The sequence below is a fragment of the Oncorhynchus gorbuscha genome, linkage group LG19 (assembly GCF_021184085.1).
Source record: "Oncorhynchus gorbuscha isolate QuinsamMale2020 ecotype Even-year linkage group LG19, OgorEven_v1.0, whole genome shotgun sequence".
In the NCBI taxonomy this organism is placed as follows: Eukaryota; Metazoa; Chordata; class Actinopteri; order Salmoniformes; family Salmonidae; genus Oncorhynchus; species Oncorhynchus gorbuscha.
The window spans coordinates 41,037,333-41,063,142 of NC_060191.1; the positions used below are offsets into that span (position 1 = coordinate 41,037,333).

The 25,810-nt window shown below is 43.9% G+C and overlaps 3 protein-coding genes across 3 annotated transcripts; all 3 read left to right on the top strand.

Moving 5' to 3' along the window:
* Window positions 1–2,475: 2,475 nt before the first annotated feature.
* LOC124006354 (apolipoprotein A-I-2) lies at window positions 2,476–4,688 on the top strand. Its single transcript, XM_046316328.1, has 4 exons — window positions 2,476–2,577; window positions 3,293–3,344; window positions 3,476–3,620; window positions 3,734–4,688. Exons 2-4 carry the CDS (start codon window positions 3,302–3,304, stop codon window positions 4,332–4,334), a joined length of 789 nt encoding a protein of 262 aa, XP_046172284.1. The 5' UTR covers window positions 2,476–2,577; window positions 3,293–3,301; the 3' UTR covers window positions 4,335–4,688.
* A 2,440-nt stretch (window positions 4,689–7,128) lies between these two features.
* Window positions 7,129–12,329, top strand: LOC124004888 (T-box transcription factor TBX10-like). The gene is made up of 3 exons (XM_046313711.1): window positions 7,129–7,193; window positions 7,515–7,697; window positions 12,236–12,329. Exons 1-3 carry the CDS (start codon window positions 7,129–7,131, stop codon window positions 12,327–12,329), a joined length of 342 nt encoding a protein of 113 aa, XP_046169667.1.
* An 837-nt stretch (window positions 12,330–13,166) lies between these two features.
* On the top strand, window positions 13,167–25,809 carry LOC124006433 (beta-secretase 1-like). Its single transcript, XM_046316447.1, has 9 exons — window positions 13,167–14,108; window positions 19,768–19,856; window positions 20,134–20,350; window positions 20,698–20,835; window positions 21,090–21,224; window positions 21,548–21,649; window positions 21,907–22,056; window positions 22,274–22,445; window positions 24,520–25,809. The coding sequence occupies exons 1-9, from the start codon at window positions 13,794–13,796 to the stop codon at window positions 24,762–24,764; spliced, it is 1,563 nt and encodes a 520-aa protein (XP_046172403.1). The 5' UTR covers window positions 13,167–13,793; the 3' UTR covers window positions 24,765–25,809.
* The last annotated feature ends 1 nt before the right edge of the window (window position 25,810 follows it).

Here is a 25,810-nt window from a genome sequence, read left to right on the forward strand (position 1 = left end):
GGAAAGGGTCTGAATACTTATGTAAATGTGATATGTCTGCGTTTGAAAAAAACAATAATTTGCAAAAATGTCTACAAACCTGTTTTTGCTTTGTCATTATGGGATATTGTGTGTAGATTGATGAGGGAAAAACACAATTTCATCAATTTTAGATCAAGGCGGTAAGGTAACAAAATGTGGATAAAGTCAAGGGGTCTGAATACTTTCCGAATGCGCTGTACAACGCCAGTCAAATTTATTTAGAATTCATGTTCTACATTAACAGTTTTCATACATCAACATGCTCCAATTTCAGCTAGAACACAAGCCCATGGTTCTGCAGGGATGTCCCCTTAGTAAATGAACAAGTTCTACGGAGCTCACTAATCCAGTGAGGAAAACTAGAAGTTCAAATCAAGTCAAATGTATTGGTCACATGCACAGAATAGGACAGGTGTAGACTTTACAGTGAGTTGCTTACTTACAATCCCATTTCCAACCATGTAGACTTAAAAAAGTAAGACAAATGTTTGCTAAATAGAAAGGAAATAGTTACACAATAAAAGCAATGAGGCCATATATAGTAAAACTATATACAAGTTCACTTACAATATATCAATAGATTTCTAATGACACACAAACACTATGATGACAGACACTCAATCCTCTATCCCAAGGAAATTCCAATTCCGCCGATTGACATGGAGCCACATTGACAAAGTCCGTTGATGACGGAACAAGTTACAGCTCAACACTGACCCTTTAACCTATTAATCACCATGGAGCATGTGGCACACACATACAAACACACACACTCCCTATCCCTGTCTCTCTCTCTCTCTCTCTCTCTCTCTCTCTCTCTCTCTCTCTCTCTCTCTCTCTCTCTCTCTCTCTCTCTCTCTCTCTCTCTCTCTCTCACTCACTCACACACTCCCTATCCCTCTCTCTCCCTGTCTCTCCCTGTCTCTCTCCCTGTCTCTCTCCCTGTCTCTCCCTCTCTCTCCCTGTCTCTCTCCCTGTCTCTCTCCCTGTCTCTCTCCCTCTCTCTCCCTGTCTCTCTCCCTGTCTCTCACTCACTCACTCACTCACTCACTCACTCACTCACTCACTCACTCACTCACTCACTTACTCACACACACACACACAACTCGGGCTCCCGAGTGGTGCACCGGTCTAATGCTCAGTGCTGTATCACCACTGGCCGTGTTTGGGAGCCCCATAGGGCGGCACACAATTGTCCCAGCGTCGTCTGGGTTAGGGTTTGGCCGTGTTAGGCCGTCATTGTAAATAAGAATTTGTTCTTAACTGACTTGCCAGGTTAAATAAAATAAATAAATACAAATATAGAAACACTGTGTCCCATCGGAAATTACAACATGCTCTATGACACTGGGGTTTATGGCCCTGGACCTGATGTCCTCTCTCTGTGTCTTATCTGTGATCTCAATCAAGCCAGCAAACGCTGTCCACCCCCACACAGGCTCCAATGCAACAGTCAACACACAAGAGAAGGAGTCATAATTGATAGCAGAATGTTATTAGGCTGATTGCATTCAACTTACTGTCTTCTCTTTGACTGTGTTCCCAAAGGTCTACCAGCTCTATATAACTTGTACATAAAACATGAAGAAAGATATATATATATACATGCTGTAGGTCTCCACAAATCAAACAATGGAACCAACCAATAGCGATAACCCAGTATTTAACTGTCACTTTTGACCTCTTTAGAATCTTGTTATATACGAGCATGTTTCTTTTTGCTTATTCTCATTGCTGAATCGGGGACAAATCTCATGTATCCCTCATTTGGTAACCCTAATCCCTCCAACAATGTATAATCCATTCTCTTCTTAGTGAACAATGTTGTGAATAAATGAACAAGATAACTTGAGGCTAGCAGATGTTCCTCCTTGGTGAAAGGTCTTTGGTAGCATCAAGATGCTAATGCATCCTCAGGGTGCTCCTGTCACCTCTCTCTCCCCTGCTATCTGGCCCATCTCCCTGGTTCTGGCCCTTTCATGTCTCATGATAATGCCACAGGAGATAGCAGCTCAGATAGTCCAGCAAGGCCAGGCAAGAATGGCCATTGTCCTGGAGGCCAAATGTTCCGGGAAATCATGGAGCACATGGTGGTTGTATTGTGTGTGAAAGTTTCACCATCTCACAAGGTGATTGAGTTGATTGTGGCATTGAGCACAGCCAGAGTGGAGATTGTAATTATTCGCCTGAAAATGAAATCATATCACAATTACAATAGATAGCCATTTAGAAAGACACAAAATAGGGACGAGAACATTTGATTATCCAGGATAATGCACACACAGACAAGTGTGTGTGCATGCGAGTGTGTGTGTGCGCATACACTAGTGTGGGAGTGTGTGTCCACAGAGTTTCACTTTGCTGACTCCCCCTGAATGCACTCTGCAGGTGACCATTGTACCCGGCTCCTCCCGGTGAGACGGTGTGGGGGTGAGGTCCACCTCCACGGAGACACACAACCTCTCACTCCTCTCCCCCCTCCTGCTGCTCCAGCCCTATAAAAAACAGAGCTGGCCCTCCTGTTCCCCAGTCTCATAACGACCAATCACCCACCAGGTAAGAGAACAGACTGGGAGAGCTAAGGGCTGGGGCTAGAGGTCAAGGACTTGGTCTGCATACGCAGAGGACAACTGAGGAACTAGCAGAGAGAAAGGCAGACTATAACTTTCCTGCAAACTTTTTTGGCATCTTATTTTGAACGCTTATTACCACTTTGATATGAACTGTTGCAAATACATTGGTCAGCAGTTATCACTTTAGCAATACGTCTTCCAGACAGTTTACGATGATTTACTAGAGAGATGCGAGGGAACAATGGATAAATAATTGTATTAAATGTCCTAGAAAAAAAGATAAGCTAATTTTCTTCCTATGGGAATTAGGTGTTAGGAGTTGAGGGTTAATCTCGTTGAAGGAACATTATAACTCTATCCAGCTCTGTGTAATCTGACCAGATTAGAGGGCCTTTCAATAGGCTGACATATGGCAAAGCGTCAACTGATTTAGGGCAGCCTGGAGTTGCGTGTCTTTGGGGGTTTGCTCCTTGTGCTTCTCCAAGTGAATTATTGTCTAGCTTGCTTTTGGTGACATTTAAAGTTTGATTTAGAGTGTTTTGCAATTAGTGATTTGTTACACTGTTCAAGTATTGTTCAACTCTAAATCTATTCTTCACCATTCAATGTTGACTTCCCATGGTTTACATTTTCAATTGTGACTATTTGAATTCTTGTCTTGCTCATTGTTCATCATCTGTTCTCTTTTCCCCCCTCAGACCACCATCATGCAATTCCTGGCTCTTGCACTCACCATCCTGCTGGCCGCAGGTTAGTATCCCATGCTCTGGTATATTGAAAAATTCTAAATTGAATCTTACTCAATTCTATTAAAGTGCTGGGCCATTCACCACTGTTGCCCAACCAATGTCTGACCCTCTCCCCTCTCTCTCCTCTCCCAGCTACCCAGGCTATTACCATGCAGGCTGATGCTCCCTCTCAGCTGGAGCATGTGAAGGTAGCCATGATGGAGTACATGGCTCAGGTGAAGGAGACCGCACAGAGGTCCATCGACCATCTGGATGACACAGAGTACAAAGAGTACAAGTAAGAACATGTTGCATTTCATCTTCTCTATCTTCAATGGTGCCCAACCTCCACATATAACTAAAACAATCTCTCTCTCTCTCTCTCCCTCCTCTTCTTGGTGTTCCTCTCAGGGTGCAGCTGTCCCAGAGCCTTGACAACCTACAGCAGTATGCCCAAACTGCCTCCCAGTCCCTGGCCCCCTACAGCGAGGCCATCGGCGTTCAGTTGACTGAAGCCACCGCCGCCGTGCGCGCTGAGGTCATGAAGGACGTGGAGGAGCTGCGCTCCCAGCTGGAGCCCAAGCGAGCCGAGCTCAAGGAAGTCCTGGACAAGCACATAGACGAGTACCGCAAGAGGCTGGAGCCCCTGATCAAGGACATCGTCGAGCAGCGCCGCACCGAGCTGGAGGCCTTCAGGGTTAAGATAGAGCCCATTGTGGAGGAGATGCGTGCCAAGGTGTCCGCCAACGTGGAGGAGACCAAGGCCAAGCTCATGCCCATCGTGGAGACCGTCCGTGCCAAGCTGACCGAGCGTCTGGAGGAGCTGAGGACCCTGGCCTCCCCCTACGCTGAGGAGTACAAGGAGCAGATGGTCAAGGCTGTTGGAGAGGTGCGCGAGAAAGTGGTGCCCCTGACCACCGACTTCAAGGGCCAGTTGGGCCCCGCCGCCGAGCAGGCCAAGGAAAAGCTCATGGCTTTGTACGAGACCATCAGCCAGGCCATGAAGGCATAAACACGCCCTCAACCAGACCCCTCCCTCTCTCCCTCCCTTCTCACTCGCACCGACTCACGCACCATACATACCAAGTGAATGCCAAACTGATGCACTTCCTCTGCAGCGACATGGCAGACTCTTACTCTCTCTAACCACCACCACATGCGCTCAAGCACCTGCAAGCGCAGACACTAACACACTATTGCATACATTCAGTTTTGAACTGTGTTCAGGGCATGTGTGCACAATCCTAGGCCTGCACAATCTCGACTATACTATGAACATCAAGTGTGAATATTCTTGTGTTGCAGCTTGTTCAAGGTAGCTGTGTGCTTCGAAACAGCTCAATAAACACCATACTGTTTCATACTACTTTATTCTCTGAGTTTGGCCTTCTTTGGATTGTATTGTTTATGGCGCTTTGTGACAAAATAGCCATGTTGGGTTTATGTGTTCTACCAATATGTGTTCGATGACAGGATTTTGAACCACAAAAATAATGTCATTCTTCTTTAAAGTCTCCTCTCTCAACATGATCAAAATGTAACTTCATAAGCAATATACACTTATGACAATGAAACAAACACATGTCTCTTCCACGGATACCATGTCACTGTAACAGTGTTTATCCGCATTAGTTTAAAAGAATGGTTCATCTAAAAATGATAACTGATAAAAACAAAAACAAATGAACTTAAAAAGCCACCTGAAAGCCAGTGACCATTCATGGAGATCATGGGAGTTCAGTCTTACTGTTGGTGGCCATAGAGCGTTGGTGAACGGAATAATGAGGAAGAGGTGTCAGTGTATTGGTAGGCAGTGACCCGGTAGAATCTCATTAGAGATGGTGATGATGGGGAGCTAACACCGTTCCATCACCGAGTATGTGCACATAGACACACACACGTATACACACACACACACACACACACACACACACACACACACACACACACACACACACACACACACACACACACACACACACACACACACACACACACACACACACACACACACACACACACACACACACACACACACACACACACACACACACACACACACACACACACACACACACACACACACACAGTTTATACTTCTTGAGTTATAAGGTTGCTTAACAATCATGCCGTCTAGACGTAAGTTGGTTCTCTATAGAGTAGACTTCCACCAATACCAACTTCTGTCCCTTCACATGTAACATCACTAGATATTAAGCAAGAGGGTAGTGATGGGTGAGGCCTTCAATGGCTCAGTTGGTAGAGCATGATGTTTGCAACGTCAGGATTGTGGGTACTGTTATCTGCACTAGCAGCGTTATGAAATCATATCTGCTGCTATCTACTGCTAAGTTGCAATAGATTTGATAATAAACCTGTACTAACTGTACCATAAACTTGTATCGGCTGCTATTTGGTTTTGGTTTGTTTGTAATGTTTGTTCATTGTTTTTTGGTTTGTCTTTAATTATGTGAGTTGCTTTGGATAAAAGTGTCTTCTAAATGGTATATATTTTTCAGGACGCTGTCTTTCAAAGATAATTCGTAAAAATCCAAATAACTTCACAGATCTTCATTGTAAAAGGGTTTAAACGCTGTTTCCCATGCTTGTTCAATAAACCATAAACAATTAATGAACATGCACCTGTGGAACGGTCGTTAAGAAATGAACAACTTACAGACGGTAGGCAATTAAGGTCACAGTTATGAAAACTTAGGACACTAAAGAGGCCATTCTACTGACTCTGAAAAACACCAAAAGAAAGATGCCCAGGGTCCCTGCTCATCTGCATGAATGTGCCTTAGGCATGCTGCAAGGAGGCATGAGGACTGCAGATGTGGCCAGGGCAATAAATTGCAATGTCCGTACTATGAGACGCCTAAGACAGAGCTACAGGGAGACAGGACAGACAGCTGATCGTCCTCGCAGTGGCAGACCATGTGTAACACCTGCACAGGATCGGTACATCCGAACATCACACCTGCGGGACAGGTACATGATGGCAACAACAACTGCCCGAGTTACACCAGGAATGCACAATCCCTCCATCAGTGCTCAGACTGTCCGCAACAGGCTGAGAGGGCTTGTAGGCCTGTCGTAAGGCAGGTCCTCACCAGACTTCACCGGCAACAGCATCGCCTATGGGCACAAACCCACCGCCAGATTCTGACTGTTACTTTTGATTTTGACCCGCCCTTTGTTATGGGACACATTATTGCATTTATGTTAGTTACACGTCTGTGGAACTTGTTCAGTTTAATTCTCAGTTGTTGAATCTTGTTATGTTCATACAAGTATTTACACATGTTAAGTTTGCTGAAAATAAACGCAGTTGACAGTCAGAGGACGTTTCTTTTTTTGCTGAGTTTGTGTGTGTGTGTGTGTGTGTGTGTGTGTGTGTGTGTGTGTGTGTGTGTGTGTGTGTGTGTGTGTGTGTGTGTGTGTGTGTGTGTGTGTGTGTGTGTGTGTGTGTGTGTGTGTGTGTGTGTGTGTGTGTGTGTGTGTGTGTGTGTGTGTGTGTGCGCGTGCGCATGTGCGTGTGTGATTATTACATGTCAGTGGCTTCATTACAGTGTGATGGATGAAGTGGGATCCAGGGTCCCTTGAGTGTCCAAGCCTGTATAAAGCCTGCTTGGTGTTCCAGTCCGCTGTCCCAGACCCAGTCAGTGGTACCCTCAACCACACAGACCCTCTCCTTCTCCAAGGACAGCTAACGGTCTGAGACTAAATCAGGGAGCTTTGCTGTGGTCAAAGAGCTACTATAAATTGGACAGCAGACTGGTCAGTGAACAGTAAGTATCTCAGGGATGGACTCTGCAGCGGAGTATGTGCTGCTCATGGACTTCATCCCTGTGGATGACAAGAGCTCCAGGTGAGTTTTCTCAATAGAGTTACATAAAATGTGATTTATAGGATCTGTGGTTTTACCCACACTCTGCCAGCATAAGAGACATGCACTAGATAGATCTACACGTAACGGTGTTTGTGGGGAATCATCATACATTATATTGTGCTTATGATGTACTGTACAGTCATACTCTGGCAGCCTCTTCTTGATTGTACAACATAATATGTACCAGATAATGCACAAAATCTTAAACAGCAAGAATTTAGAATGCATCGAGTCAAACTTTCACCCTGGTGCACCCTGGTGCAACCTATGAATATAGTATCTTTGCTCTCCTGTATGTAGATATGTATTCCACAGCTCCTCGTATCTGGTGGCAGGCAGGGCCGACGTGGTGCCCCTGGGGAGGATGGACTTCCACCCAGACTTCCCCGCCAGAGGCTTCCAGTGGATGAAACAGGTGGTCTCCTTCGACACACTTAAACTGACCAACGACCTGCTGGATGACAATGGACATGAGCGACAAGCGCACACACATACTGTACACACGGACACAGACCAGTCCAGACCAGACGCAGACACAGACACACACACTGACCAGTCCAGATCAAACACAGACACACACACACACACACACATACTGACACAGACCAGTCCAGACCAGACACAGACACACACACTGACCAGTCCAGACCAAACACAGATACACACACATACATACCGACACAGACCAGTCTAAACCAGACACAGACACACACACCGACCAGTCCAGACGCACACACACACACACAAATCTTTACAAATATTACTTGCTTAAATTCTTTATACATTCTTTGTATTTCTGAGTCTTCGTTCCTGTGTGTGGATGTAATGTGCATTGTGTTTGTTTGTCACACACCTCGATGATCTTGAACTCCATGCAGTGATCACAATATAGTGGTTATATCAAGAAAAGACAAAGTTCCAAAAGCTGGGCCTAAAATAGTGTGTAAGAGATCATACAAAATATTTATCTGTGACTCTTGAAGTGGATGATATTACAAATATTTGTTGGTGAGGAATTGATGAGGAATTGAAAAACTGTATGGTTGAAAGAGTTGGGGCAAAATGAGTGGCTAATAAGTCTGGCTTCACATCTGACTGGCTGATTTACCGCAAATTGAGAAATGATGTGACTAAACTCAACAAAAAGAAGAAGAAACTGTATTATGAAGACAAGATCAATGATATAATGATTATGGTATTTTTTTGTTGTTGAATACATTAAACAAAATTATGGGCAGAAAGACAAATTCAGGCCTCTCGAGTGGTGCAGTGGTCTAAGGCACTGCATCACATTGCTAGCTGTGCCACTAGAGATTCTGGGTTCGAGTCCAGACTCTGTCGCAGCTGGCCGCGATCGGGAGACCCATGGTGCGCCGTACAATTGGCCCAGCGTCGTCCGGATTAGGGGTGGGTTTGGCCGGCAGGGATGTCCTTGTCCCATTGTGCTCTAGTGACTCCTATGGCAGGCCGGGCGCAGTGCATGCTGTGTACAGTGTACAGTGTTTCCTGGCTGGCTTCCGGGTTAAGTGAGCATTGTGTTAAGAAGCAGTGCGACTTGGTTGGGTTGTGTTTCGGAGGAACTACTGATTGGATACCAGGAAATTGGGGAGAAAAAGTGTAGGAGAGGTGGAAAAATAATTTACATCAATCAATAATGACAAACCTCCTATCTGTCATATATTTAATCTGAGCCTAGAGGAAAGTGTTTGTCCTCAGGCCTGGAGGGAAACCAAAGTCATTCCTCAACCAAATAATGGTAAAGTGGTCTTTACTGGTTCTATCAGCTGGCTGCCAGCTCTTAGCAAACTGTAGGAAAAACTATGTTTGACCAAAGCCAATGTTATTTCTATGTAAACAAATGAACAACAGACATTCAGCATGCTTTTAGAGAAGGGCACTCACAAATGACTGGTTGCTGGTTGAAAGAAATTGATAATAAGTAGTTTGTCGGAACTGTATTGATTTCAGTGCAGCCTTTGAAATGTTGACCATAACGTTTGTGGTATGGCTTTACAACCTCTGCCATACCGTGGATTCAGAGCTATTTACCTAATAGAACACGGAGGGGTTTTCCTTCATGGAAGCTTCTCTAATGTGAAACATGTAAAGTGTTTAACATTTTTACCATTGACTTTCCGCTGGCATTAAACAAAGCCTGTGTGACCACATAATATGCTGATGATTCAACCTTATACGTGTCAGCAACCACATCGAGTGAATTCACTGCAACCCGAAACAAAGAGTTGCAGTCAGTTTAAAAATGGGTGGCCAGTAATACACTGGTCTTGAATCTAATTGTATTGGTCACATACACATGGTTAGCTGATGGTCATGCGAGTGTAGCAAAATGCTTGTGCTTCTAGTTCTGACAATGCAGTAATATCTAACAAGTAATCTAACAAATTCACAACAACTACCTTATACACACAAATGTAAAGGGATGAATAAGAATATGTACATATAAATATATGGATGAGCGATGGCCGTGCGGCATAGGCAAGATGCAGTAGATGGTATAGAACAGTATATACATATGAGATGAGTAACGTAGGATATGTGAACATTATTAAAGTGACGTTATTTAAATTTACTAGTGATACCGTTACTAAGTTCATTTATTAAAATGGCCAGAGATTTAGTGATGGCTGTTTAACAGTCTGATGGCCTTGAGATAGAAGCTGTTATTCAGTCTCTCGGTCCCAGCTTTGATGCAACTGTACTGACCTAGTCTTCTGGATGATAGCAGGGTGAACAGGCAGTGGCTTGTGTTTGTTGTCCTTGATGAGCTTTTAGGCCTTCCTGTGACATCAGGTGAGACCGCACTACCCTCTGGAGAGACTTGCGGTTGAGGGCGGTGCAGTTGCTGTACCAGGCTGTGATACAGCCCGACTTCACCACGGTGGCTGTGTGGGTGGACCATATCAGTTTCTCCATGATGTGTAAGCCGAGGAACTTAAAACTTTCCACCTTCTCTACTACTGTCCCATCGATGTGGATGGGGGCGTGCTCCCTCTGCTGTTTCCTGAAGTCCACGATCATCTCCTTTGTTTTGTTGACGTTGTGTGAGAGGTTATTTTCCTGACACCACACTCCGAGGACCCTCAACCCCTCCCTGTAGTTCGTCTCGTCGTTGTTGGTAATCAAGCCTACCACTGTAGTGTCGTCTGCACACTTGATGATTGAGTTGGAAGCGTGCATGGCCACGCAGTCATGGGTGAACAGAGTACAGGAGAGGACTGAGAATGCACCCTTGCGGGGCCCCAGTGTTGAGGATCAGCGGGGTGGAGACGTAGTTTCCTACCGTCACCACCTGGGGGCGGCCTGTCAGGAAGTCCAGGACCCGCACAGTGCGGGGGTCGAGACCCAGAGTCTTGAGCTTAATGATGAGTTTGGAGGGTACTATGGTGTTAAATGCTGAGCTGTAGTCAATGAACAGCATTCTTACATAGGTATTCCTCTTGTCCAGATGGGATAGGGCAGTGTGCAGTGTGATGGCGTCTGTGGACCTATTGGGGCGGTAAGCAAATTGGAGTGAGTCTAGGGTGTCAGGTAGGGTGGAGGTGATATGATCCTTGACTAGCCTCTCAAAGCACTTCATGATGACAGAAGTGAGTGCGACGGGGCGAAACTAAGAGCATTGTATTTGGTACAAATGATTCCCTAAGTTCTAGACCTAGATGAATCTGAAAGGTGTAGCTGTTGAGCAAGTTGAGTAGACTACATTTTTTAGTTTTACCTTAGATTGTAAACTGTCATGGTCAAAACATATAGATTCAAAGGTTGGTGAGATGGGGAGAGGTCTGCCCGTGATAAAGAGATGCTCTGCTTTTCTCACAAAGAAAATCCTGCAGGCTCTGGGTTTTATCTTATCTTGATTATTGTCTCGTCATATCGTCAAGTGCCGCAAAGAAGGACCTAGTTAAGCTGCAGCTGGCCTTGAACAGAGAAGCACGTTTTGCTCTTCATTGCCCTTCAGAGGGCTAATATCAATACTATGCATGCCATGCATCGTAAGAGTTAAGGAAAGACTGATTGTAATCGCTTCTAGTTTTTATAAGAAACAATGTATTGGAAATTCCAAACTGGTTTCATAGTCAACTTATATACAGCACTGACACACACACTTACCCCACCAGACATGCCACCAGGGGCCTTTTCACAGTCCCCAGGTCCAGAACAAATGGAAGGAAATGTACAGTATTATACAGAGTCATGAGTGCATGACTCTCTCTCTCTCTCTCTCTCTCTCTCTCTCTCTCTCTCTCTCTCTCTCTCTCTCTCTCTCTCTCTCTCTCTCTCTCTCTCTCTCTCTCTCTCTCTCTCTCTCGGATCACCCAGCTGAAGATAGCCAGTAACCTAAAGGGCTTCCGAACTACTGATCCTGATGCCTGGTAGAACAAATAAACATGTTCTTTGTTTGTTAATGTCTAGAATTTCAGAATCGTTTTGGTGATACGTTGAACACAAAAGTCAAAGTACAACAACAAAATGCAGACATTGAGAACTGATTGTCAGATTCAGATGGCGTCCCTCCTACAATTAATATCTAATCTAGATTGTTCCATGGAAACGCTCAATGAAATAATAACTGCACCATTGTACATCCTTATCGCTCGCGCTCTTATCACCTGATTCAGGTTAAGGAGCAATCGCAATAGGATACCTGATCTTTGACACTGGCGTCTACATATGACAACACAACAGACACTCAGGTAGCCTAGTGGTTAGATTGTTGGACTCCTGACCGAAAGTTGGCAGGATCGAATCCCTCTTCTGACAATGTCAAAATATGTTGTTCTGCTCCTGAACAAGGCAGTTAACCCACTGTTCCTAGGCAGTCATTGAAAATAATAATTTGTTCTTAACTCACTTGCCTAGTTAAATATATGTTTAAAAAATTAGGCTTGATGAAGTAAGACATTGGTTATTAAGGCCTAACATGATAAGGTGACTGATGTTTTTAACCTGTTGTAATTCTGCCTGACTGTTCTTTGACTGTGTGTCGTTCGTTGTGTGTTCAGGGTGGTCAGCGCCAGACCCATGCCTCACTCTCTGCCCACCTGGCAGCCACAGGAGGGCAGCCATGAGTTTGGCAGTACGTCAGGAAAGCAATGAGCACAGAACCTAGAGTCTATCAAGTGAGCAACTGAGATCCAGGAATCTCCCTGTCCTCCTCCCTCAAAACATCAGTGTCACAGTGAAATACTGAGGATGTTTTAGACAATATTACAGCCCTTAATACACAGGGTTGGGTAGGTTACTTTCGAAATGTAATCCGTTACAGTTACAAGTTACGTGTCCGAAATTGTAATCAGTTACATAACTTTTGGATGATCCAAACTCAGTAAAGTATTCTGATTAGATTCCGTTACTTTTAGATTACTTAAGAAGACAAAAATGTATATTACCAATTAAAATACATGTATTGCAGGATACATCAGTGTTAAAGTTTACATAGCTGTCCATATATGGATGTTAAATTTTACTTTATGGATTGGTTATGTAGGCTTCTTCTAACTCATCGCTTTTAACTACATAAAATAATACGATAACATTTCTTCCCATAGTTCCATTACTACAGATCTTCCTACGGTAGCCCACATTATCCTTCAATATGTGGCGGTCTCTCCTCATTATTTCTCAAAGAAACAAAGTGAAAAAGTTCTATCATGAGATCAGTCATTGATCGTTTCATCTTGGGCTGATGATTTTAGATATGACTTTTTAAACGAAGCACACAAGGCGTATAGGGAAATGAATTGTTTAAAGTGAAAAATATTAGTATTCAAATTATGTCAATAAAGACCCATTCAAAATAATTTGCTATTTTGCTTTATCATTTATTATAGGCTATTTTAATGAAAGGCTATTTTATCTTTTATTACCCGTGAATAAAAAAAACTACTATACCCACAATGCCCCGTGCTGAGGTTGTGCTTGCGGGAGATGCTCAGTTCAGTTACGAGATGATGCAGGATTGATGGAGGAGGCGGGTGAATGCGGGAAGGTAGCGGAGAGAATGCACAGAGGAGAGATGCGGATTATGGTGGCCGGGATTTTTAGTGGTGTGACAGAACGATGATTGTACGGGTAACGGGCCTCTGGATTATTGATATTGGGACATCAGCCTTTTTGGACAACCTCTAATTCATGCGTTTTATGATTTATTTGACTATCAGCCTACTTGCGCAGTTGTTGATTTCATTATACTGAATTGGATTGTTTTGTCAACAGCTATATGCACATGGATATGTCTGTTGTTTATCTAAGATTTAGTCAATTATAGTTTTTTTCCTTCCATACATTGAGGACAAGGTGTATGGCCGCTGCAGCGCTCGATACCACACCATCTATAAACACGGACAGATATTCAAATCAAATGGACTCCGCTGTCTTTTAATAAAGATGTCAACAATGTTACATTATGGCTGCAACTGCCATTTTTTGTAGCATCGGCGTTTGATCTTGGTGCCATAAACAACAGTTCTGCAGCATTTCTAATGATACCAAACTGAAAGGAGACGGTCGAGTGCGCAAATTAAGGGTCCTACAATATATAGCCTAAAATAACATTTCAAAATGGAGGCACTCTGTCCTCGTTGGATGGTATTTTTATGGACGATTGTCTGCCTATTTGTAGGTGTCAGCTTCGGCACCAACGAGGCTGAAGTTGAACCAAACACCTCAGGCCCTCTGGCTATTCACTTCCCACTGCGACAGGGCCCTCTCTCCGAGCCCCAACCCCAGCATTTGGCTCGGCACCGCTCCTCGAGGGCAGCGCGGAGGCGCAGAGGAGTCGGTGGCATCAATTTCGTGGACATGATCGACAACCTTCGTGGGAAATCCGGACAGGGCTACTACGTGGAGATGGCAGTGGGTTCACCGCCACAGAAGGTGACACACACTCTCTCTCTCTCCCTCTCTCAATTCAATTCAAATGACTGTATTGGGGAAACGTATGTTTACATTGCCAAAACAAGTGAAATAGATGATTAACAAAAGTAAAATAAACAATACAAAATGAACAGTAAACATACACTCACAAAAGTTCCAAAGGAATAGAGACATTTCAAATGTCATATTATATCTATATACAGCGTTGTAACTATGTAAAAATAGTTTGAGTACAAAAGGGAAAATAAATAAACATAGATATAGGTTGTATTTACATTGGTGTTTGTTCTTCTCTGGCTTCCCTTTTCTGCAACAGGTCACAAATCATGCTGCTGTGATGGTACACTGGTATTTCACCCAATTGATTTGTTCTCAAATCTTTTGTTGGTGTGTAAAATCTGAGGGAAATGTGCTTTGGGGACTCTTCTCCAGGTGTATCTCTCTGTAGGTGTTGGCTTTTCGTTATGGAGGGTTTGGGAATCGCTTCCTTTTAGGTGGTTGTAGAATTTAACGTCCGTTATATGGATTTTGATCATTAGCGGGTATCGGCCTAATTCTGCTCTGCCTGCATTTTGTTGTGTTTTCCATTGTACACAGAGGATCTTTTTTTCAGAATTCTGCATGCAGAGTCTCAATTTGGTGTTTGTCCCAGTTGGTGAATTCTTGGTTGGTGAGCGGACCCCAGACCTCACAACCATAAAGGGCAATGGGTTTTTATAACGATTCAAGTATTTTTAGCCAGATCCTAATTGGTATGTCATATTTGATGTTCCTTTTGATGGCGTAGAAGGCCCTTCTTGCCTTGTCTCTCAGATTGTTCACAGGTTTGTGGAAGTTACCTGTGGCGCTGATGTTTGGACTGAAGTACTGTATGTATAGTTGTGTGTGTGCTCTAGGGCAACGGTGATGGAATTTGTATTAGTGGTCCTGACAACTGGACCCTTTTTGGAACACCATTATTTTTGGCTTACTTTGTCTCTCTCTCTTTTTCTCTCTCTCTCTCACTCTCTCATTGACACGCCCATTCAGTTGATCCTGTCTGACATTTTGCTCACCTGTGCCCTATATCCTCTGCATTGTGACACGTCAAACCTACCCTCCCATCAAACCTTTGATTAGTGGAAGCAGGTGTTTAATTGTAGGGCAAAAACTAAAATGGGCATCCCTTTGGGTCCCCAGGACCAGAATGAAGAAACACTGGCCTTGGTAAAACCTTGGTAACCTGGCCTCTAAAATGACATATGGTGACGAAGAAGAACAACAATAATAAATGTGTGTGTCTCTGTTCTTGCATGTGAGAGAAGGGAGAAAGAAGGAGAGAATGAAGCCTTTAATTCTGCAGAGAGAGAGGGGGGGGGGGATAATTACCAGTGTGGTGCAGCTAAGCAGCTGCAGGGTACAGACTGGCACACCACAGGGATTACTGTGTGACAGAGCCAATGTTATGCCCTGCCTAGGACACTCATTGTGCCACTGCGAGGATAAACCATCACTGGCTTCCATCCACTCACTAACATTTAGACTGAACAAAAATATAAACGCAACATGCAACCATTTCAACGATTTTCCTGAGTTACAGTTCAAATAAGGAAATCAGTCAATTGACATGAATTCATTAGGCCACATGGGAGCCAGGTCCACCCACTGGGGAGCCAGTCCCAGCCAATCAGAATGAGTTTTTCCCCACAGAAGGGCTTTATTACAGACAGAAATACTGTGACTGCACATTTGGGCTTTTATTGTCCCCAGCACAAGGTGTACCTGTGTAATGATCATGCTGTTTAATCAGCTCCTTGATATGCCACACTTGTCAGGTGGATGGATTATCTTGGCAAAGGAGAAATGCTCACTAACAGGGATGTAAACAAATGTGTGCACACAATTTGAGAAACACAAGCTTTTTGTGCGTGTGGAACATTTCAGGGATCTTTTATTTCAGCTCAGGGAACATGGGGACCAACACTTTATTTTGTTTGGGTTTATATTTTTGTTAAGTATAGAAACATTGATACAAATACAACCATAGAGATTGATCCAGTATTAGTAATGATGTATATGACGCACTAAAAGAAACAGAACAAAATATTTCCCTTATGTAATAGAAGAGAATTCTATTACCATATTGCTTTGATACAGTAATACAAACCAAACATTTGTCACATAGGCCTACTGAATAGACTACTTACTAACTATAAGACTCAAATGTGTGAATGTTACAGTAACTTCAAGATGTAAACTGTATGTATCAATTGTCACAGAGTAAAAGTGCTGATCTAGGATCAGCTCCACCCTGTCCATCTAATCCTATTAATTGTGATCTAAAAGGCTAAACTGATCCTAAATCAGCACTGCTACTCTGAGGAGCTACCTAAGGCTCCTGATATAATATCTTCTAAAATAATAGATGAGGTTTGCGACAGGGATTCTAGACTTCTGCCAGAAACAGGAAGTGTGGCAGGGTTGTAGCAGGTCCGAGGTGTGTGTGTGTGTCAGGATGCAGCCGGCCAGGCGTCTCGGGTGGTGTGTGTGTGAAAGGGAAGCAGGATGCAGGCAGGACAGATCAATTGTGAGGCGTCAGCGTATTCCTCACCAAAATTCCTCACTACACTACAATCAGAGTGAAAGGAAGAGAGCACGCCAAGAGGCTGACAGAGGGAGCGTTTATGCAGGTTAAAGTTAAATCACTCTTTACAGCAATGCTAAGGTTTATCGTTATTTATTTCAAGATCATATAACACGCAAATAGGTCCACACAGACTGTTATGCATAATCTCCCTAGTGACCCTAATTGATTTAAATTTGATTTGTGTTTTCCCAAAAATTCATTGCAATGCATGGCTTGGTGTTTTTGATGTGTGTGGAGGGGGTGAATGTGGTGTGGTGGTTAGGGCAGGGGCGTAGTTTCAGCTAAACCCAGGGAATGGATGGCAGAGGGACATTCTCCTCCAGGGAATGTTTCGAAAATTAAAGCTCATCTACTGCATTGCTACACAATTTTTAAAAACTCTAAAATTATATTTGCAGCATAGCAAAAACAAGCTAAAATGACTCCAGACATTATCAGCTTGTTGCTGTGGCTTCATTCACCTCTGTCAATAGGGGACTGAACGTTCTAGAAACCAGTGGAGGCTGCTGAGGGGAGGACGGCTCATTTTAATGGCTGGAACGGAGCAAATGGAACGGCATCGAACACATGGAAACCATGTGTTTGATGGATTTGATACCATTCCACTGATTCTGCTTCAGCCATTACTACAAGTCCATTCTCCCCAATGAAGGTGCCACCAGCACTCCTCAGGTGCTACAAACACGTCATACAAGAATTAGCTGCTACGCACTGGCTCAGCACCGGGATTAAAACTCTAGTTTAGTTTCATGTCAAGTCAGTCAGCAGTTACCTAGCCAAAGCCATCTACTACAGCCATCTTTATCTCTGCACTGTTTTGAGAAAAAAAAGTTGTGCTGTTCCCTGCAGCTGCGTGATGCGCTCTGCATAAAGCCAGCTAGCCATCCATACAAACAGCCTTCCCTCCTGCTCCCAGGTGGCATGGTCCTGAAGTCAGCTCTGTAGTTCTGCTAAACTGCATTTGAATTTTTAGCGTTTAAAAAAAAAGTTTTATGTTAGTAGCCCATTTTAAATTGTTTGTGTTGTAGAGTATGGTGAGTGCCATATCCTATTGACACCCCTGTGATAGAGCGTTAGAAGATGACATGGATATGTTATGGAACAGCAGGGTGCATGTGACGAGTGTGTTTCAAGTGGCATGTTTGTGTTGGTGGGAGAGTGTGTGTGGGACCATGTTTGAGACTAAGGCAGCGGGATGGGTGGGGGTTCTTCCAGGCCACGCAGTCCTTGAGGCTCTTGGCTCTGCCACTGAGACGAAGAACATTCCTGGACTGTGTCCCAAATGGCACCCTATGGGCTCTGGTCAGAAGTAGTGCACTATATAGGGAATAGGGTGCCTGGTGAGGATGCATCCCTGGATATTTCAGGAGCATATTCCAGTAGCAGATCTATTATTGATCAGGGTCCTTCTGGTCACCAGAGAGACAAAAAAACATGGCTGCCAGTCTGATTGACTCACTGACTGCGCAAAATATGATACTCGCACCGAAAGGAGAGGGAAGGAGGTAGACAGAGAGAGAGAGAGAGAAACAGAGAAAGAGGGCAATCCGAGAACAGCCTAGGGGTTGGATGCAAAGGAAAATGAAAAGAGAAGGACATTTGGAGCATAATAAATACAATACATAGCAACTGTCAGTAACATAATGCCAGGAGATGAGAGAGTGAGAGAGAGAGAAAGTGACTAAATGGCTGAAAAGAAGAAATGTTTTTAGCAGCAGCTACAGGGAATCGTTTTATGCATAGGCATGGCTGTCTCCAGGGTAATAGAGAGAGTGTCCTTATAGTCAGTGTATTTCAATGTATTCTGTCCTTTAACCCTCACCCTCACGCACACACACAACTACATATACCACATACAGTTAAAGTCGGAAGTTTACATACACCTTAGCCATGTACATTTAAACTCAGTTTTTCACAATTCCTGACATTTAAACCTAGTAAAAATTCCCTGTCATGGTGAAATGTCAGAATAATAAAAGAGCGAATGATTTATTTCAGCTTATATTTCTTTCATCACATTCCCAGTGGGTCAGAAGTTTACATCACTCAATTAGTATTTGGTAGCATTGCCTTTAAATAGTTTAACTTGGGTCAAACGTTTTGGGTAGCCTTCCACAAGCTTCCCACAATAAGTTGTGTGTATTTTGGCCCATTCCTCCTGACACAGCTGGTGTATCTGAGTCAGGTTTGTAGGCCTCCTTGCTCGCGCATGCTTTTTCAGTTCTGCCCACAAATTTTCTACGGGATTGAAGTCAAGGCTTTGTGATGGCCACTCCAATACCTTGACTTTGTTGTCATTAAGCCATTTTGCCACAACTTTGTAAGTATGCTTGGAGTCATTGTCCATTTGGAAGACCCATTTGCAACCAAGCTTTAACTTGGTGATGATGTCTTGAGATGTTGCTTCAATGTACTGTTGTTTGTACAGATGAACGTGGTACATTCAGGCATTTGGAAATTGCTTTGAAGGATGAACCAGACTTGTGGAGGTCCAACATTTTTTTTCTGAGGTCTTTGCGGATTTCTTTTGATTTTCCCATGATGTCAAGCAAAGAGGCACTGAGTTTGAAGGTGGGCCTTGAAATACATCCACAGGTAGACCTCCAATTGACTCAAATGTTGTAAATTAGCCTATCAGAAGCTTCTAAAGCCATGACATAATTATCTGGAATTTTCCAAGCTGTTTAAAGCCACAGTCAATTTAGTGTATGTAAACTTCTGACCCACTGGAATTGTGATACAGTGAATTATAAGTGAAATAATCTGTATGGAACAATTACTTGTGTCATGCACAAAGTCGATGTCTTAACCGACTTGCCAGAGCTATAGTTTGTTAACAACATTTGTGGAGTGGTTGAAAAACAAGTTTAAATTACTCCAACTTAAGTGTATGTAAACTTCCAACTTTCAACTGTATACCTACTGAACACCTGTTACAATATATAGGCCTTGCTTTGGAAAAATGCCCAGTGAATATGTAATAGTGTTTCATAACAATGACAACTATGTTGTGTTTGTGTGTTTGGGAATCAGTTGAATATTCTGGTGGACACAGGCAGCAGTAACTTTGCAGTTGGGGCAGCTGCTCACCCTTTCCTCTGCAGATACTACCATCGCTCACTGTGAGTACCACTGGATCTTATTACGATACACTGAAAGTGCCCCATCTTGAAAACTTTACTGCTGACATGCACAATGCTTTGGGACCATATCAACAGTGGACTGATGGACAACATAGTAACATATTTTTGTTGAGTAAACTTTCTCTTTAAATATGATATTAAATATGATTCCCGTTGAACAGTGAATCTCAGTGGAATCTCTCCCTTTTAGATGGCCCTGCACACTTCCCTTGCTGGACTTATATAGTAAGCACCTTTTCTCCCCTGTTGTTCATAGGTCTAAATCCTACCGCGACCTTGGGCGCAGTGTCTATGTACCCTACACCCAGGGCCGCTGGGAGGGTGAGCTGGGCACTGACCTGGTGTCTGTGCCGCATGGCCCCAACGCCTCGCTCCGTGCCAACATCGCTGCCATTACCCAGTCGGACCGCTTCTTCATCAACGGATCCAACTGGGAGGGCATCCTGGGCCTGGCCTACGCCGAGATCGCTCGGGTGAGAGGGGGGAAAGAGAGAGGCAGGGAAAGGGAAATGAGCTGGGTTGAAAACACATGGGTGAGATGGGCTTGAGGGAGATGGAGATGGAGAGAGCGGGAAACAGAGGGCTGAGCAGAGATTGCCTGGGAGGGACGGAGGGAGGGGTCAGCTAGAGGGTCACTGGTGAGGGTGGAGAGCCAGCGCTATACAGTAATGTGGAAAATGCACAGTGATGGATTTGTGAAGATACAATGTCAATTTAGGCTTGCTGTCAACAAGATGGCTAAAATAATCACTTTAATATAGCTATCCTTTTCCCATCGTTAAATCCTTTCTAAATCACCACCCCCACCCCCTCTGTTTAGCCTGATGAGACACTGGAGCCTTTCTTTGACTCGCTGGTGCGGCAGACCCCCGTGCCCAACCTGTTCTCCCTGCAGATGTGTGGCGCAGGGTTCACCCAGAACTACAGCCTGGGCAGTGCCACCGTGGGCGGCAGCATGGTGAGAGAGAATAGACATACTGTAGATAGGAAAAGGCACAGACACATTTTCTGTTTGTGGGAAATACACAGAAGCGGTGTGTTGTGTTAGTGTAACCAAGAGTGTTATACATAGAGATTGTACAGTATGTGCCAGGCAGGCAGGCAGGTCGGTATTGTTTAGCTATAATCGGTATTACAAAGGCAATATGAGATGGAAAGTGTGTTGAGAGTTTGGATCCAGCCTACGATACTGTTTGATTGCTGTTTTCTTAGATCATTGGTGGAGTGGATTCTTCTCTCTATGTTGGGGACCTGTGGTACACCCCGATCCGCCGGGAGTGGTATTATGAGGTCATCATTGTGCGCATTGAGGTCAATGGTCAGGATCTCAACATGGACTGCAAGGAGGTGAGATACTGTGTGTTTTTCTGATCAACCTTCAATCAACATCTTCCTCCCTATATCGTTCCACTTTCTCTTTCATATATTCATATAATATATGCTCTTTAGAAGACACTTTTATCCAAAGGAACTTATAGGCATGTGTGATTAAATATTAAGTATGGGTGGCCCCTTCTCTTTTCATATTTTGTTTGCCCCTGGATTCTCTTTAGTTAACCCTGAATATCTGTCTGTTGTTTACCTTTTATCACTAATAATTGCGCAGTAAGTGACAGTGAATACATAATGACAATTTGCTTCCTCTCTCTCTTGGCTTGTGTCTCTACCAGTACAACTATGATAAGAGCATTGTGGACAGTGGCACCACTAACCTCCGGCTCCCTCGCAAAGTGTTCCAGGCAGCCGTGAAGGCCATCGAGGCAGCCTCGTCTGTGAGTCCCTCCTCATACCTCTTCTCATCTCTCTCTCACTCACTCTCTCTGTTGTTTTGTTCTCTCTTCTTTCTAGCTGCCAGTTTCAGCTAGTGTCATGTGAAATCCCTTTTGTCAGGTCTAATGTCTGTAATAGTTTCATGGCTATAATCTTTCTCTAGTTTCTGCAATTGCTAAATATTCTTTGTACCCTTCTCTCTGAAACACGCGCACGCACGCACGCGCGCACATACACAAACCCCATGTCTCCATATCAGACGGAGCAGTTTCCCTCTGGGTTCTGGTTGGGGGAGCAGCTGGTGTGCTGGCAGGCGGGCACCACCCCGTGGCACATCTTCCCTGTCATCTCGCTCTACCTCATGAGTGAGAACCGCAACCAGTCCTTCCGCATCTCCATTCTCCCACAGGTAACAGTGTCTGTCTGTGTACTTACCTGTCATTGAATACAATAGGTCTTCATCATTCAATGAATCAACTCAATGAGGTAGTGGTGATCCTCTCAAAGTCCTTGAACTTTTTATTCAATTTAGATGTGTTGAGAACTACAGAGAGTATTTGATGTACCGTCCATTGTAGGTGTCCTCTGCTGACTCGATGTCCACTGTCTCTTTGTGCCCCCTGCAGCAGTACCTGCGACCTGTGGAGGACGTAGCCTCTGCCCAGGAGGACTGCTATAAGTTTGCCGTGTCCCAGTCCAGCACGGGCACCGTCATGGGCGCCGTCATCATGGAGGGCTTCTATGTGGTGTTCGACCGCCAGAGGAAACGCATCGGGTTTGCCGTCAGCACCTGCCATGGTGAGGGGGGGACGGAGGGACTATGAGAAGTGCATTCGGGATTCAGACCCCTTGACTTTTTCCACATTTTGTAACGTTACAGGCTTATTCTAAAATGTATTAAATATTTTTTTCCCTCATCAATCTACACACAATATCCAATAATGACAAAGGAAAAACTGTTTTTTAGGCATTTTTGCAAATGTTTTAAAAATTAAAAACAGAAATACCTTATTTAGGTTTTGCTATTAAACTGGATATTGAGCTCAAGTGCATCTTGTTTCCACTGATCATCCTTGAGATGTTTCTACAACTTGATTGGAGTCCACCTGTGGTAAATTCAATTGAGTGGACATGATTTGGAAAGGCACACACCTGTCTATATAACGTCCCACGGTTGACAGAGCATGTCAGAGAAAAAAAAACAAGCCATGAGGTCGAAGGAATTGTCTGTAGACCCCCGAGACAGGATTGTGTCAAGGCACAGATCTGGGGAAGGGTACCAAAACAATTCTGCAGCATTGAAGGTCCCCAAGAACACAGTGGCCTCCATCATTCTTAAATGGAAGAAGTTTGGAACCACCAAGACTCTTCCTAGAGCTGTCCGCCTGGCCAAACTGAGCAATCAGTGGAGAAGGGCCTTGGTCAGGGAGGTGACCAAGAACCTAATGGTCACTCTGACAAAGCTCTAGAACTCCTCTGTGGAGATGGGAGAACCTTCCAGAAGGACAACCATCTCTGCAGCACCACCAAACAGGCCTTTATGGTAGAGTGGCTAGATGGAAGTCACTCCACAGTAAAAGCCACATGACAGCCCACTTGGAGTTTGCCAAAAGGCACCTGAAGACTCACAGACCATGAGAAACAAGATTCTCTGGTCTGATGAAACCAAGATTGAACTATTTGGCTTGAATGCCAAGTGTCACGTCTGGAGGAAACTTGGCACCATCCCTACGGTGAAGCATAGTGGTGGCAGTATCATGCTGTGGGAATGTTTTTCAGCAGCAGGAACTGGGAGACTATTCAGGATCGAGGGAAAGGTTAACAGAGCAAAGTACAGAGAAATCCTTGATGAAAACCTGCTCAGGACCTCAGACTGGGGTGAAGGTTCACCTTCTAACAGGACAATGATCCAAAGCACACAGCCAAGACAACACAGGAGTGGAATCGGGACAAGTTTCGGAATGTCCTTGAGGGGCCCAGCTGGAGCCCGGACTTGAACCCGATCGGACATCTCCGGAGAGACCTGAAAATAGCTGTGCAGCGATGCTCCCCATTAAACCTGACAGCACTTGAGAGGATCTGCAGAGAATAATGGGAGAAACTCTCCAAATGCAGGTGTGCCAAGCTTGTAGCGTCATACACAAGAAGTCATACCCAAGAAGACTCGAGGCTGTAATCGCTACCAAAGGTGTTTCAACAAAGTACTGAGTAAAGGGTCTGAATACTTATGTAAATATGATATTTCCGTTTTTATTTTAAAAGCTTGCACACAAAAAATACAAAAAAAAATTTTGCTTTGTAATTTTGGGATATTGTGTGTAGATTTACGAGGAACATTTTAGACTAGGGCTGTAAACATAATAAATATGTAAACAAAACATTATGAACACCTGCTCTTTCTATGACATGGACTGACCAGGTGATCACTTATTGGTGTCACTTGTTAAATCCACTTCAACCAGTGTAGATGAAAGGGAGGAGACAGGTTAAATAATAATTCATTTGTGTGTATGTATGTATTTGTGTGGGGTGGGTGTGGGTGTGGGTGTGGATGTGGGTGTGGATGTGTTTAACTATACTTGTTGGTCCCCAAAAGGTCAAATTCTATTTCTAGAGGGTTTAAGGGTTAAGGTTAGAATAAGTTTTAGGGTTGGAATTAGGTTTAGGGTTAGGAGCTATGGTTAATTTTAGGATTAGGGTTGGAGCTAAGGTTAGGGTTAAGGTTAGGGTACGGGTTAGGGGTAAGGGAAAATAGGATTTTGAATGGGACTGAATTGTGTGTCCCCACAAGGTTAGTTGTACAAGACTGTGTGTGCCTGTGTGTGCCTGTATGTATGTATATTGCTGATCTGTGTCTATTTCTATGCCACAGTGCACGATGAGTTCCGCACAGCCTCCGTTGAGGGGCCGTACCATGGCGTGGACCTGGAGGACTGCGGCTACAACATCCCGCAGACGGACGAGTCCACCCTCATGACCATTGCCTACATAATGGCGGGCATCTGTGCCCTCTTCATGCTGCCATTGTGCCTTATGGTGTGCCAGTGGCGTTTCTCCCGCTGCCTTCGTCCACCTGGATTTGGGGACTTTGCTGATGATATCTCACTCCTCAAATGATAGAGAGACATGGACATACTCTACACAGGAGAGGCAAGCCTAACAGAAATGGAGATCGTGGCTTTGCTTATTGTTGTTGAGTGAGCATCAGCCTCATTAAGTAATGCAGAAACAGATTAGGATGTAGGATGGTGTTGGTTGTGGCTTGGGCGGGTAGCACAGTGACCAAACAAGCCAATGGCCATTTACTTTGGATTCATCAAAGGTGGATATACCAGCAAGCTGGGTTCAATGGCTTCCTGGATTCAGTGGAGAACTTTATTGATATAAGGGCATGATATAAATATACAGTACGTATAGGTGTGTGTGAGTGTTTGTGATTGTATGAGGTGTGTGTATATGTATGTATGTGTGTTTATGGATCACATGTACAAATGAGATTATCTAGAATTTAAGGATGGACCTGGTCATTGAATATATCGGATTTGTTTGATTTGACATCAACAGTACCAGCTAAGGAACGCTAATCATAAGTGCTAATTGGGTGAACTTTTCAAGAGTGAAATTAGCACTCAAATATCAAATGCAATGAACTTTTATGGTGAAGCCATGTTACTTGGTGTGCATTAAAAAGCTAAGATTATGTATTTAATACAGTTAATATCAGATATGGCACTTTTATATGGCTCTTGTTGATTCAGTTGGTGCATTACCTCACTGCTAATGAATGCACTAATTCACACAGAAAGAAAAGCACGGACACACACACGCAATGATTCTCCCACACATACAGATGTCTTCAAAACCTCCAAACAGCTTGAACATCTCAGCCAACCCCTCAACAGCGTTATACAGAAACTCACCGACACAGACAGTAACACACATATTCATATTCACATATTCATATTCAGTCAACTGCACTATCCCTATGGTGTGCTTGAATATCAATAGTTGTGTTATTTTACATAAATGAACACAATATTAAAATGTCTCAATGAGGGACAGATTCTACCTTCATCGACCTGCTGTAAATAAATCTGAATTGTATATCTGTCAGATGCACTGACCACAGACTACGAATAAATAAAGTAACAAATATAACAGAA